Source organism: Meleagris gallopavo, chromosome 1 (genome assembly GCF_000146605.3).
Source record: "Meleagris gallopavo isolate NT-WF06-2002-E0010 breed Aviagen turkey brand Nicholas breeding stock chromosome 1, Turkey_5.1, whole genome shotgun sequence".
NCBI classification, from domain to species: domain Eukaryota; kingdom Metazoa; phylum Chordata; class Aves; order Galliformes; family Phasianidae; genus Meleagris; species Meleagris gallopavo.
Window position 1 is genome coordinate 12,864,722 of NC_015011.2, and position 15,928 is coordinate 12,880,649.

At 34.2% G+C, this 15,928-nt stretch overlaps 2 protein-coding genes across 3 annotated transcripts in view; one reads left to right on the forward strand and one right to left on the reverse strand.

The window, feature by feature from the left end:
• Nucleotides 1-15,928, reverse strand: part of FBXL13 (F-box and leucine rich repeat protein 13) — a gene marked incomplete at its 5' end in the record, with an annotated part of 62,340 nt that overhangs the window by 31,402 nt on the left and 15,010 nt on the right. Inside the window, 5 exon segments of the mRNA XM_019611123.2 lie at nucleotides 1,174-1,209; nucleotides 1,211-1,251; nucleotides 1,254-1,300; nucleotides 4,643-4,743; nucleotides 6,801-6,853. Of these exon segments, the coding sequence (XP_019466668.1) occupies nucleotides 1,174-1,209; nucleotides 1,211-1,251; nucleotides 1,254-1,300; nucleotides 4,643-4,743; nucleotides 6,801-6,853 (278 nt within the window).
• On the forward strand, nucleotides 1,041-15,837 carry LRRC17 (leucine rich repeat containing 17). Of its 2 annotated transcripts, XM_010725494.3 has the most exons (5): nucleotides 1,041-1,234; nucleotides 5,635-5,808; nucleotides 9,239-10,109; nucleotides 13,790-13,945; nucleotides 14,985-15,837. In XM_010725494.3, the coding sequence occupies exons 3-5, from the start codon at nucleotides 9,356-9,358 to the stop codon at nucleotides 15,386-15,388; spliced, it is 1,314 nt and encodes a 437-aa protein (XP_010723796.1). In that variant the 5' UTR covers nucleotides 1,041-1,234; nucleotides 5,635-5,808; nucleotides 9,239-9,355; the 3' UTR covers nucleotides 15,389-15,837. The 2 variants fall into 2 exon arrangements, with proteins under 2 accessions (XP_010723796.1, XP_010723730.1); XM_010725428.3 differs by lacking the exon at nucleotides 5,635-5,808.

The following is a 15,928-nucleotide window of genomic DNA, read 5'->3' on the forward strand; positions in this document are numbered from 1 at the left end:
AGGTAAAAAAACACCCACCATTCTGTCCTATTGAAAGGCTTTCAGCAACAATGATGCAATTTGATGCTTTTTTCTAGTTTTAGCTGTTTACTTAATTGCTCAGTCATGATCATTAAATACTGTTCCAGAATCAGAGGGAAACCCAAAATGGAGGAAGCTGTGGAATGACTTTCAGAGCTCTCAAATACACTGGTGAGCAAACCCACTTCATTCTTCTGGAAAGTGGAAAGATTGTGGTTTTCCTAGTTCAATGATGACCACTTTTCTCTGACTGCTGTTAGATCATGCTTCCTAGAGACAGATCCTTACAATTCATGATTGCACTTCTGAAAAAGCAGGAAAGAGACCTCAGAGCAAAAAGCAGTCAGAAGAAGGCTACTGCTCTCTCTGCCCTCATCCTTGGCTCTGGAAAGATTCTGTCAAATGGGAAGCTAAACCATTCTGTTTGTCAGACTCCAACTCTTCAACATTTTCCACATATTTTGTACTTTGGAGAAGCCTATCAGTATAAACAAGAATGTATGTGGGAGCTTTTATTAAGACATTGGCAAGCTTTTAGTGCCTTATGGTTTAGTATTCCATATTGCTTTTATAGTATGTTTTGAGATATAGAATATATTTGAAAGTATCTAGAATAGTACCAGATTCTAAAACACTGGGCATCTTTAGAATCTTAGTTGGAGACTGAAATAATCCAAAACACTAACTATTTTTAGATTATCATTATAAACACTACTTCAAATCGTTATAAAATAGTAACAAAAGATTACATTTGAATCACTTTCCTTCTCAGAAATTCAAGTGTAACTTTGCATTTTTCCAATGCACGGTGGCTTTATTTTTAACGTATTAGTAAAAACTGCATTTTCAAATCTCCTGATTTAAAATCCTAACTAATCATAACATAGAATTAGTTATTTACAGCCACAAAAAGCAAGCCTTGTTCTCATTATGCAGTAAGCACTAGCTGTTTATAGATCTGACAGTTTGTTGGAAGCGATCCAAACCTATAGTGCCTCAGTAAAATTTAAACAGCTGTAGTCGTGTAATTCAAAACCCTGGAAGACTGCTGCAGTGCTTGTTCTACTTCAGTATACCATGAATGCAGGATGCAGCCAGTCATATAAAGGATTCTCTTCTTCACAGAATGGAAGAAAGACGTGAAGTACGAACCTGAATGCAACCTGAAAGGTCCAAGCAGATGAGCTTTGTGACATCCTGTGCCAGTGCCCAGGTACTGTAAACCTTTGTGAATTTTCTGCAGTGAGCTAAACTGAGATACTGCAAATTGGGAAAGCTCCTTTTCAAGATAAAATAGAGGAGAGAGAAAATTATCACAAGAGTATGTTATAGAATCAGAAAAAGACAAAATAGCAGAGCTAAACTATTCTGAAAGTTACTGTAAAGGAATTGTGTTAGACATTTAATAGAATTTTCTTCTTTTTTCCACTGCACTTTCTACTCCGGTTTATTGGAGAGTAGCATTATCATATAACATACTTCACTGTATGAAAACAATATCATTTTAAAGTTATTTTGAATAACTACAAAACCTTTTTTAATTAACTGTGATTCTTGTATGCATACTTTGAAAACTAATAGGCTTTTCAGTGCAAGTTTGCTGGACTGTCGTTGCCATTGATTTTACAAGCAGCGCCTGGTGGAAATGAAAGCCAGAGCTCTATCAAAGAACATTAGCAATAAAAACGCACAGTAAGAACTTCTCTGCTCCTGCAGTTATTTAGAAGAATACTACTAAAAGAACCTGAAAAACTGATAGAGATACAAAAGCGAATTAAGTACCTACATCTTTCATCTTTCAATGCTTTCTAAAGTTTTAACCAGTTCTTTTGGAAAACATTGCTTTATACTAAATGTTAGCTAAAAGCAAGTAAACTGTATAAATGGAAAATGTTTTTCTGCAGCACTCTGTAAAAACTGAGAATCTAAACTTGGGATAAATTTAAGTTTCCATCTGCGGATCTGGTTTATAGCACACTGAAAACCATTCATTTTATTGAACTAAATTTCTAACTGGAATAAATAACTATTACCACAAGCACCACAAATGAAAGTATATAGAAAATCAGAGCCTAGAATTAGGCTAGAATTAGGACCTACTGCTCTGGTAGATATTTAGTTGTAGGCATACAGTGCTGCAGATCTGCAAGTCAGCAAAAATTAGCATTTTGAAGAAACACAGGAACACCCACTGAGGAGTTAACTACCTAGGGAGTGGCATTGATTTTCAGAGCTGACTTTATGCTTTCCACATAGAGTGGGGAAACGTGGTAACTTAAACTGAACTGCAAATACATTATGTATATATATGTATAGATGTACATATATATAGATAGATACACATATAAATATAGGAAGCTGGAAAATAATGTTAACCTTAAAAAAAAAGATAATAACAAACCTTTTAAAAATAAATGTAAGATTATATTTCATGAAAACACTACAGAAGACAGGCAATGTAAATCAAGGCCAGATCTGAGAATATGAGGCTATGTGTTCGTTTTGATTTTTTGTTTTTTATTAAACAGAAACATTTCTTTCTTCTTGAATCCAGAAATATATTTCTTGACAGAATATATTTCTTTTTTTGCATTTTAGTGCAAAAATCACTACAAGTGATTAGATGCTTCCAAATGCATCTAACAAAACAGATAATAAAGTAATGGACTTCTATAAACAAGGTTGTGCTACAAGGTTGCATAACTTAAGATACAGGGAAGCCTTTCTTACTGGATTTTGAAACCTGTGAACAAAACCATCCAGTACTCTTGAAGAGACAATGATTTTCCTCATAGGTCATATGACTCATTTTTATGATTTGGGAATTTTAGTTGACTGTTTCTGCCATCTGTAAAGTGACAGCTTTCTTAGAATTTAAGCTTGAGCACAATAGACTCCTTACAAATGCTTGTTTTGTGTGAAATCTGCAGAAATGCTCTCATACTGGCTTTTTAAAAATTAATTTGGTATTAACAGTCTCAGGCTCATTTCTTTAATGCAATCTGATAAAATCACCATCTCATGCTTATTCTTAATAGCTAATATTCATGCCTGTCATATAAAGAAGCACTTTTCAGAGGGAAAATGTACCCAATAATCAGTGTCAATATGGAGGAAAAGCATGGAAAAGTAGGAGAGAATCAAAAATCACCAAATAGCTTTCAGCACATTCAGCCTACACTAGTTCCTTGTTCCAGTAATGGACATTTGATATCCAATGGCAAACCTCATGTGCAGTACTACAAAATACAACACTGCCACCTTTAAGAACTCTGTACTAGTTACACTATTATACAAGACCTGTGGCGAGCTGTGCCTTTTCAGATGGCACATGAAGTGTTTATGAAACGTGTCTTCTAGCAAATCTTTCACAGGACAGCATCTTTTTCTATCTCCTTGTAAACTTGGAAACAGTGAGCCTTGCTTTCTGCCCAAAAATGGTCTCTAGAAAGAGTGGTATTTTATACTTTCAAACCAGAATCTTCATGTGTGAAAAGGAAAATTTACTATTTATGAGGTAGAAGTTTAACTGCATATATCCTAGTATTTGAAGTTGCCTTTTTGTTTTATTCATTTTATTGCATTGAAAGTTTTGTCTACTCTGGAGACATTTTTCTTTTGTAAATGTGATTTACACATCAAAAGAAATATATGGTTCTGACTCTTGATAGTAATAGGATACTTAGATAACTAGAATAAAATAGACTGGGATTACCTATAGAATAACTTTTCCAAACTACAGCAAAAATATGTGGAAATGTAAAAAGACAAAATATCAGCCACTGTGGACAAAACACAGATTACAATGAAAATAATACTGATGAAAAGGTGACTGGCAAGACTGGAGACACTCAAGAGAAATTTTCGCCAAAGCACACAAAATTGAGAAGAATAAAAACTGTGATGACAGTGTAAAGGAAAAAGAGATTTTTGGACTTTGTGGGGTGTCGCTGAAAGGATGGCATTAATTTTATTCATGGGAAAGAGAAATATTGTACATCTATCTTCAGAATCTGTATACATCTTTGTGAAGGCACATCCTTGACCCTCATGCTTTTCCTTTATGTCAGCTTCTAATGCAGCAACCAACCTCTTATTCACCAAATCTTCATGTCTTACAGAGGGACACATCGAAACAGGAACGACAGACCTCTAACAATGTTAACTATTTGTCTTCCATACACCGATCTTCCAAATTAGATCTTAGAATAACTCTCTTGCAGTTGGCACAAAGCTATTTGGCTCACACAATAGACCCACCCACAATCTTCTCTCACAAAAAAGAATTTTTATAAACATTCCTTTGTGCAAACTTCTTGTATCATCAGGAGTAGCTGGACATGCCACAGAATATTTTAAATACCATGTTCTCTTGAAAGTTTCTGCAGACATGTGTGAAATATATAGAGTGGCCTGGAATATATTAGTTATAATAAAATTATAATAAAAAGTGAAAAAGAAAAAGAATTGTCACCTAAGTCAAATGTATTGAGTATTTTGTAAGTTTTATCTAACAGACAGAATCTGTAAATCTCTTTAAAAGGGTATTTCTACAATACATGCCTCTAAGCTTACTGTATGAGTAAAACAAACATACTATAACATTTATTTCTAACTTCACCTTGACAAAAGTTGTAGTGTTCCATTAGTAATATTTGTATATGGCAAATTTAAATAGAGAAGAGATCTGCAACCTTCAGATATGAATCTCATTGATTCATCCTGCATAATAAAAGAAATCCGAATGTACATTAAAATTATATTTGCATTAATTTATCTTACATTTGTATATACGTAGATTTCTCTGAAAGTAATGCCTCCTATTTATTACCATGGAAACTACAACACTTACAAAGAGTGCAGTAACCCTATTTGACAGAACAAAGTCTCACCTACAAAAAGCTATTAAATTATTTTTCAGTACAGTCACTGTCACTAGCATTTTGCATTTTTGCCAGTGATGAACACTGCGATTGTAAAAACCTGCACCAGCGGAGGTGACCCACTGCCAATATTGCACTGCAGAAATGCAGTACCCACCACCTCACTGCACCCACTGCACAGATGTTTGATCTCCATAAACGTTCAAAAATGTTGACAGAGATGTCAGTGTGTGCCATTCTTTCTGCATGGAGGAATTCGGTGACATGCTTTTGCTTCTTATGCATTTCCATGCCAGATGCCATTCTGTCAGATTGCACCCCTGCTATCAGGAGTAGAATGGCAATAAAACATAACTGGATATTTTTCAGCCTCTCTTGTCATACTATCAACATCTGCCTCTGATGTCACGTGCCAACATAATAAAGTAGGAGGCATTACTTTCAGAAGAGCCCTTATATAATAGCAAAAACAAAACCCCACCTCAACAAGAATTTTTAAATCATCATATTTATTATTACAAATGAAAGTCATTTTCTTCAATCTCTAAGCAGAATACTAAGAAACATATGATACTACTTTAATTCACATGAAGATGAATTTAACATTGCAGTTCAAGCAAATGTTTAACACTACCTAGTTGAATTAAGCACATGGGACTTTTAACACATCTGCTGAAGCATATCAGATTTGCATATTCACTGTCACTGAGTCCTCCCTCATTTTTCGAAGGTCTGGATAACAGGAGATTTCAAATGACTGGAAGGAAGGAAATGTCACATTCACCTTCAGAAATGGGAAGAAGGATCCAGGAAACAAGAGTCTTTCAGCCTCACCAAAGTCCCTAAGAAGTTTATTTAGCAGATCCTCCTTGAAGCCGTGACCAAGCAAATGAAAGATAAACAGGTGACAGGGAACAGCCAGCAAGAATTTACTGAGTACAAATCATTCCTCACTGATGTAATAACTTTCTATGGTGAAATAACAAACTCTTTGGATAAGAGGAGAACAGTAGTTTGTGTATCTTGACTACTACAAGGCCTTCAACACAGTATCTTTCATAGTCAAAAGGAAAAATATAGGCTGGATAAGTGGATTTCAAAGTGACTGAAAATTTGCCTGGACTGCTAGGCCAAAGCACTGTCACCAGTATTGCTAAGTACCACTAGTGTCTTGTGGCAACTGACATCCCTCAAGGGTCAATATGTCTTCCTCCTTGCAAATATTGTTAAGTATCTTCTACTTCCAAATATTAACAGTTCACCAATTTTACCAGTCCTCTGAGTTTCCCAAAATACAATATTAGGAAGTTTACTGTGGTTATGTCATTACTGTTGATTTCTTCCTTTTTTTCTTTTTTCTTTCAAAATTTACTATGTAATAGTTGGTAAGAAGCCACTGCCCTATTAGGCATAATTAAAATTCTAACATTTTAGAACAAGTAGTCCAAATTCTATGACAAACTACACATCTGAAGTAATACAGATAAGCAGGTACATTTAATACCTGTTAAAAAGATGACAGAAATTTTAATGAAGAGTTGCAATTTTTTTCTGCTCTTTGCAGAGACATGCTGAAATTAATCATATCTAGGAGATGGTTGAGGTCTATGTTATGTGAATTCTGCATACAATCAGAAATTTTAAGACCATACCAAATGAGCATTCTGAACATGACAAGAACATATTTATTCACAAGGTTAATTTAATATAGTATAAGTTTTAGCCTCTGGATAATTGGATAATCCTGAAAAGCATAGTCCTAAAATAGTTATTGTGAAATTTTGATTCTTGTTGAAAAGTTTCTTATTTTTTAATTCATTTGAAAAAAATACAGTGGATGGTTGATTTGCCAGGTTCATCTGTAATAGGTATGTGGATAAAGTCTGTGTTACTTACATTCAACCCCTGACATTCAGAGAGATTTAAATCTTGTAAGTTCCTACATTCACCTAAAAAAAACAAAGTCATTTTGAATGTTAAAAGTTTGAATTCTCTGAGTGCCATAGAAACTTAAGAATTTCTATTACAGATTCAGTCCATCTAGGCTAATATCCTACTTAAAACTATTGCAATATCAGATTACTGAGAAGAAAGCACACACAAACAAACAAAAAAAATAGTATACAAAGCTGAAGTTGTCCAGAGGAAAAATGTCTTCTTAACACTTCATCAATATCTGGCTTAGGAATCAAGTTGCTTTTTGTCTTACATTACCAAAAGATAAGAAAGCTCTTTAGTTAAGAAATTTAGTGTTAGGAAATGATGGAATAAAGTTTTCTAAATGTGTCTGTTCCATCCCACTGTTACATGGTGATACCAATATTTGATTATATAAATGAACTATTTTTTCCTTGAACAAGTAGAGGAACAGTAACTAGACTTAATATACAAACTGCTCTCCTTATATTCTGCAGCTATGGAATTTAGGAGAATTTAGTTGAGACATTGTCTTCTGTGTCCATTTAATTTCTTGTTTATAACAACTACTTTGCAGAGATCTTTGCAATTTTAACTATATAATGAAATGTGGATGTTTGACACTAGAAGCAGCCCTTACACATTCTTTCAACCACTCTCTTTGCCAAATTTTAAGTCTATCCTCAAAGGTAATTATGTAATAATGATTTTTACCTTAATCCAATCTTTAATAATAACCAATCTGACTAAACTAAAATGAAAATAAAAAGTAGGCCTGATACACATACCTAACATGGAAAATGCAGTATGAAATGTTTATAGAGGTAAAAGAAGTACATAAAAATTATTTTTAAAAAACACTTTCACATGGTAAGCAAATACAAGTTTTCAATTGCAGTCAAGCATTAGACCAACCAGAGGTCTGTCCTACAAGAGTAGGACCTTGATCCCTCAAGATCCCTGACAGGGATTGCACAACTCAAAAGAGTCTAAGCAGTTCAAATATCATTAAGCCTGCTAAGCCACAGAAATGACATACCTCTTACATGGTTCTTGGCCTAAGACTAAAGGAGACGTATTTTACACGTGAACTTGTAAATGCTACTGAAAAGAGTTGCTTGTTTTGATATTACAGCTGAGCAAAATTTAATTGGATGGCAGAATAATACTGGTAACAAATGCCAATTCAGATTCAGGAGATGGAAAGGAATAAGAAAGAATATTTCATAATTATTTATTATCTTTCCTCATCAAGTTCTTATCTTTTTCTAATTCCAAGCGCTCATGGATATGAATGTTGAATATTGAAAAATGCTGAGAAGTTTAAAATAACACAGAGGATCCCAGTTATGACTGATGTTACTAAAACGCACTACTTAGACTGACTAGTATATAACTTCTGAAAAGTAGTCTGAAAAAAATCTCATTTTTCATGTGAGGGATAAAGTCATCAGTGTAAATGTCTTGGTTTTATGATCTTTGGCTATTGGTATTCCACATCATATCATGTAGTGCACTGGGAGTTAAAGAGTTAATGTGTTGACAGTAATGCACACTACAAATTAACAGAATCTGAATGCCAATAGAGAACTGGCAAGTATAGCATTAAAAACAGAGAATCCAATTAAGGGGTTTTCAAAGTTGATATTGACACAGGTCCCACGGTCTAGAGTATACCCCTCTAAACTACAGTCTATGCAACTTTAACTACCTGACATGGGCCATAAGTGACACCTGATAGTATCAGAGCTGGTTGGGATACTATGGAGCAGCATGCAGATAAGGTTCCTCAGGTTCCTTTGCATCCTGCCTACCCTCAGATGACGCAATAACCTCATATGCTTTTGAAAACTACTACATTTGGGTCCTTCACAGAACAGTCTATGCAACTTTGTCTACCTGACATGGGCTATGAGAGACACTTGGTTGTACCAGAGCTGGCTGGGATAAAATGGGAGTCAACCAGAAAACAAATGCACTTCATATTGTGAGATAGAAACACTGGATGCAGGTCAATTTCTACATCCTACTGGATGTTTTTCCTACTGGAACATCCAGTAGGTCAGTATCCAAAAAGCTGGAAAATACCAGCCTCAAGTCCTTTTTCAAGCTTATCTACCAAGATGAATTTAAATACAAAGAACATTCTGTCCGATAGTGTTTCTTAAACACTTGAGAAACTTGTGACAAAAATCAATTATCAAGTAGTCTGCCTAATTTTCCATGCATCAGCAAAATAAATGACAGTAGGTCACAGACAGTAAGAGCAATGAAAAAGGACACAACTTTATCAAAGTAACTGAAGTTTTAAGTAGTATAATGACTGAGTACTTTACTGAAAGCTGCACACTATGCACAAGCCTCCATGAAAAAGCTTATTTCATCTGTTCTAATACTTTATTTTTCTTCAACCACAGGGATACCACATACCCCAGCTGTGCCTATTCAGATCTGGACGACACTGATTAAGACAACCAAAAATTTCTTCTCTCCCAGTTGTCACAAAAAAATAAGTGGGCAAGCTGAATGTCAGGATGCAAGTCGTTACTATTATAATACTACTTCTTCTTTGTAAAGCATCTGACTTTAGGAAGACAAGGAATAGGAACCTGAGAAAAAATGAAAAGGAAAACATCTTAAGAAGAGCGTCTAGCACCGTTAAGCGCAACGCCCAAGCCCAACCATGTGATATATATGTTTACCTTCATGAGAAATATCTAGATTGTCAGGAAAGAAAATTGGTTTTTGTGGCACCCGATTGGCCCGAGGATTTGAAGCACATGCTGCTAGCAAGAAACAGGATTCGTAAATTGAAGAATAATATGTTTTCTAAATATAAAGTATTGAAAAGTCTGGATTTACAGCAGAATGACATATCAAAAATTGAGAGCCAGGCTTTCTTTGGTTTGAATAAACTTACCACACTCCTACTCCAGCATAACCAAATTAAGAGTTTATCTGAGGAGATTTTTATTTATACTCCCAGTCTAAACTACCTTCGTCTTTATGATAATCCCTGGCATTGCAATTGTGAACTAGAAACTCTTGTTACAATGCTACAGGTTCCAACAAACAGAAATTTGGGAAACTATGCCAAGTGTGCATACCCAATAGAACTGAAAAATCAGAAGCTAAAACAGATAAAAGCTGACCAGCTATGTAGTGAAGAGGACAGGCAAGATCCCCGAAACATAAAACAGAAGCCTGAAGCTACCAAACCAGAATTTGATTCTTCTTTGTGCCACATGTATGTGTTTCCTGTACCAACCCTGAACTGCAAGAGAAAAGGTTTGTATCTATTCTTCTAACTGAATGAATTATTTTCATAATCTTGCCCTCTTACTGCTGCACATATTATTTATGACAAATCCATATGGCACCAGTTCTTTCTTGACTTACTTTAACTAATACTTTTTTGTCTGTTTACCATAAATATTTTTCTCACAAACATTCTTTAGTTCACTAGTATAACACATCCAATGAAAATCAACAGTAGTTAAAATTAAGTCTATGCTTAAATTACTGAACCATCAGCACCTCAACTGTCTGATACTACAATGGTAAGCATACTAATCAGTCATATTGCAGCTGTGCAAAAATCACTGCACTGATAAAAATAAGCATGGAGCATTCTTTTTTCTTTTTCCAGTGTATAAACACAAAGATTTCACAAAAGTTAACTGTGAAACAGGATTGGACCAGCCAGCTGTGCTAACAATCCCCATAGGAACCTAAACGCAAAGAAGGGTCACTGCAGCCTCACGTGTATTTGCATGATTTCTTCTTCTGAAGGAAGAAATTGTATACTTTTCTTCATAAAGAAATATCTCCTCTGTGTTCTTCCTCTCAGTACCCAACAAACTTTGGGTTTGAAACCCAACTTCAAAGCTGAAGTGTCTTTAAGAAATATTTTTCAGTCTCTTGGATCCATTCCATTCCCAAATGCGTCTCCTAAAAGCCATAGTTAAGCCCTAAGGGTAAACCAGCTGTGGCATGTGTCAAAATGAAAATGCACATTTATTCACGCTTTATATTTCTTATATTTTATACCACAAAGAAACAAAATACAGTACAAAACAATTCTGAAGAGAGTTGTCCGTTAGCATTATAAAATCTGAACTAAAAAGCATTACCTGAGGTAGCCCAAATTGGGAGAACTATTTTCCCAACTTTTGCAAAGTATATCCTGCAAAATTAGATCACTGCAGTTTTGTCTACTTGTATCTTGCAATGTGTTTGCTAAACTTCTATTTATTTAACAAAGACTTATATAACTCTTAGTGAGTTCTTACTCTTGAACTTCAATGTTGGAGATGCTACCTAAATATAAAGAACTAATAATTTCAGCATTTGATGACATGGTTCGTCTGTTACATATGCTATAAAAAATATTGATGGTTTTACCTTCTTCTCACTGCTAAATTCCTCTCTTACTATGTCTTTTTATTAATTATTTATGTTTTTATTGGCTAACACTTATTAATTTCTTGATATTCCCTTATCTTTCCTCTTGTGAATAAGAGCTTAGTTATTAGACACAAATTATGATCTTAACTATCCTTCACATGATCTTAATTACATCATCAATTACTTCAAGTTTCTAGAAAACAGTGTTGAACAAAAGCTGAACAAAAAGAGGTATATATTATTATGTATATTCATCACTATATACATATATTATACATATATTATACATGTACATACATACATATACATACATACATATACATTTATTATAATATAAATACTGATATAATACTGACTTTCTATCTCTTCCCATTCAGTGGTATAGAAGAGATGAGCTGAATACCTTAATGTACTCAAAAATTCTGGGCAAGAAAAATGTTACGTTTTTTTCCCTAATTCCATAGTGACCTTCAATCATGTCTGCTCTTCATGGCAGCTTCACAGAATATGAAAAATAAATTACTGGTGAAGAAATAAAGTTAAATCAACACCCACAGGAGTGTACTACAGTCCTGGTGTATAAGGGTACAGGACTCCTTCCTTCAGGTCAAGAGCTAGCTCTATCACTCCTGGACTTCCTGAATGTCTAGCATGCACACCCTGAGTAAGTCTCATTTAGGAAGTACCAGATCTACGGTGCATATGCTTGACAGCTGGATGCACAAATCTTATGAAAATTTGGGATTTCTGAACATATGGTAATCTTTGATGAAAGCATCATACTTATCTGTCCCTGCGTATGATTACTGTGCAGCAGATGCACAATTTCACTGGAATTTTCATCAGAAAGAAGAGTATGATGGACTCAAATTCCTGGCAAAAAATAAAATTTCTTCTAAATCCATATGAACAAGATTTCAGAGTAGGAGGAGAGTTTATCACCTGTCAAATCAGAAGATGCCCCCAAAAGCTGAAATGCATTATTTCTTTACAATTGAGGGGACAGAGAGACAAGCAGAATAGCATTACTATGAATTTCTGTAGAGAAATTATAAGGCCTGCACTTTGTTCCTCAGGTCATGAGCTTTTAGTTAATGCCAGAAAGCTCATGCAATAGACATGTCAAAAATGTAAATATTTCTTAAAAATAAATATATAAATACATATATTTCCTCCTTTTTGAAGAACTTCTTATTCGTATCTCATCAGATCAGTGATACACCAGGACTGACAGCGCTTCAGAACAAAAACATCCTGTGTCCTTGACTGTTATAAAAAAAAGAAAAATAAAAAAAAGTTGTTTGCTTTTCTGCAAAATTATCTGGACTCACAAAAACAGCTGAAAAAATCCGCATTCTAAAGCACAGACATGAAAAGTATGTTAATGTCTATAAATTCAAGCATTATTTTCATTCATTTGGCAATAATTAGACCCTAAACTTTGACATCTGCACAAGCAGGAAACATTCCAACCAGAGCAGGCAGGAGCATTTATAATATTTACATATTTATAATACAGGTATTATCATACCAAAGCTCTACTGAAATTCAAATATAATGCAGGAAGTCTCTGATGTGTTGCTTTAGTCTCAAGAATGCTGATGCTTGAGACGTCTTCAAAATTCTGAAGTGTACTGACACCATTTCAGCACAGATTCGGGGATTATACTTTTATTTAAAGACAGTTAAAGAAGGGGTACTACCACTCATTTTGTTATAACAGCCCAGGATTAGAACACTACATTTAGTAGACAGAAAGCCTGGAGATAAGGTTAATAACTTTATCTGGGGAAGATTCAGACCACACCTGGCACTTCTCAAGGACATGCCCTTACTACCAACCTAGGAGCTGCTCTTCCTGTAACTCTTTTAAAAGGAACTTTTAAAAATAATGACTGAGACATGCTTGTCTACTCCGGAAATGCCAGTGATACAAGTAGGGTAGAGAAGTAGACAGAATACTTAGAAATGTCACCTGGGCAAATAATTATAAGTATTGTAACAAAACATATGTATTTTTATAAATAATAAGCAACTATAATTATAGAAGTACAATTATAACTACACCTATTACTAAATACTAGGATTACTACCACTTTATTGCTAATGAAATTTTACCTCTTGGCAACACAAAACAAAAGATGTAATAGACCACATTGTAATTTGATTATGGAATATGTTCCCATAGCAATGAACATTTATTTACTCGGCATATTGTTTTCTCTATTTACAAGTTTCACACACACCTTTCATTAGTGTCTTTACTACCTACCCCATTCCTACACAAATGAATAATATGGTAACTATCAAAATAAAAATAAAAAACACCAAATGAGGCTTTGCTATAAACACTAGTGAAGAATGCAACTTTCATATGAAATGTAAAGATGGAAAAGAAAAAGGCAGCCAAAGTCAGATGCTGAAAAAATATTGATAGAAGTAATGGGGGAAAAGAAAGGGAAAGAAATAACGTGAGACCAACAAAGCTGTGTGCAAGTGTGAAACCTAAGCAATAAGAATAGCCTAAAAATGATACAAATTCTCTCTTTTCCATTTTTAAGATTTAAAGAAAGTTCCAGGTAACATACCTCCAGATATAATTAAACTTGATTTGTCCAACAACAAAATTAGACAGCTACGACCCAAAGAGTTTGAAGACGTCAGTGAACTGAAGATATTAAACCTAAACAGTAATGGAATATCGTACATTGATCCTGGTAAGAATAATTTTAAATATTCATTTTACAGTTATTTGTGTTTCATAAACTGTAAACTTTGGTAAAGTCTCTGTCATACAAAAATGTGCAAGAAAAAAGGACCTAAAAATTTAGGAGTTGGTGCAAATTTAACCTTATGTAGCATTCAATTCACAAAGGTTGTATAGATCATCACAAAGGATATATAAATCATCAAGTCAATGAAGAGTGACTGATTTCAGCAGCTCTTTAACACTAAGCAAGCCAATGCAAAAATAGAATTCTGAAGGTTAACCGTTTACCAAAGTGCCAAATAGTTGAATATCCTTAATTATGATTTCCAATTAAAAAAAAATCTGTAATACAATGAATGCTGCTTTTAAATAATAATGGATATGAAGTAATAGACCAAAAGAATTAAAACTCTTTTTGATCAAAAAATGCTACCCATAGTTGCTCTTAAGTTATGTATTATTAGACCTCAAGTGACCTTGCTTAGCAGTTTGCTTATTGTATATGTGTATTTGATTTTTCATTATGAGAGCAGACACAAGGAGAGATAGAAATAATGAAGCAGTAGAGCCTTCTCTAGTAGTATTTTAGAGATTAAATAGGAGAAACTGGTAATATCAGTAGAAGGGTATTTCTGAGGTTTAGCAACATGCTTATTTAAATTAAGTCTTCTATCATGAGAAAAAACTTGCAAAAAGTATGAAGTGCTCTCTGAAATATGACTCAGAACTCTTTGTCGTGGAAAGAACACAAGAATTCTATGAGTAAATCAAATATTCATTCATCTTCTTTGGCACTATATTACACTCATGCATTTTCATAAGCATTTTATGACTTTATCAGCAATACAACCACTCTAATTTTCAGGATAATATCTGTCAATGCTCAGGGTACAAACCATTTAATAAAGATCTGTGTTTGAAAAGTCTTTTTGTAGCCCTTAGTAAAAACAAACAAAGTTATGAAAAAGTTATTTCTTGTTGCAAATAAGCATATCTTCTCTAATTCATCTTTACAAGTTACAAATAAATATCTATCTTTTGACAAGCTGCTTTCTCAGGGCTCAGTAACTTAGAAGAGCTGGATCTATCTAACAACAGCTTGCAGAATTTTGAATATGGAGTACTGGAAGATCTTTACTTTCTGAAAGTTCTGTGGCTGAGAGAGAATCCTTGGAGATGTGATTACAACATTCACTATCTTTTCTACTGGTTGAAGCATCACTACAACGTCCACTACAATGGCCTAGAATGCAAAATGCCTGAGGAATACAAAGGATGGTCTGTTGGAAAATATGTTCGGAGTTATTACGAGGAGTGCCCAAAAGACAAGCTGCCCATTTATCCAGAAACTTTTGATCTGGACAAAGATGATGAGGAATGGGAACGACACAAAGAAAAGTCAGTTCAAACAGTTAAAAAGCACAGTGTAATTGTCACGGTGCTAGGCTAATAAGGAAACCCTGTTGGTTTTTTTTAGTAAATTCAAATATTTGGTACTCTGACAAAAAAAGGAACCCAACACACTGTTTACATTTTTGTTAATTATACGGATTGCAAGACTATTTACCTACAAGGATTTCTGTTTAATGCAGTAAATAAGTACAGAATGGCATTAGTTACACAGAATCCTTCAATAAGTAGTTGTTTCTGACAGGTTGTTCTGCACTCTCTTGTGAAATTTTCTGGTAGAAATTCAAAACTATGCATTAAAAATAGATAGACACAAATGTAGACATGTGGGGGAGGAGCTGTGCATGAACATTATGTATGAATGCAGGTTATGTGTTGACATGGAGTCGCTGCAGGATTGTGACCAACACTCAACTTTCTTGAATGCATTGCCAGTTCTTTGTATCTATCAGTTTCCTAAAATATTCCCAGAAAACATTTTTAAGATTTTGTATCAGCCTCCTGTTGTTTTACTGTATATATAAAAAAAAACCAAAACAAAACAAACAACAACAAAACTGAAGACTTAAATCATAAATAC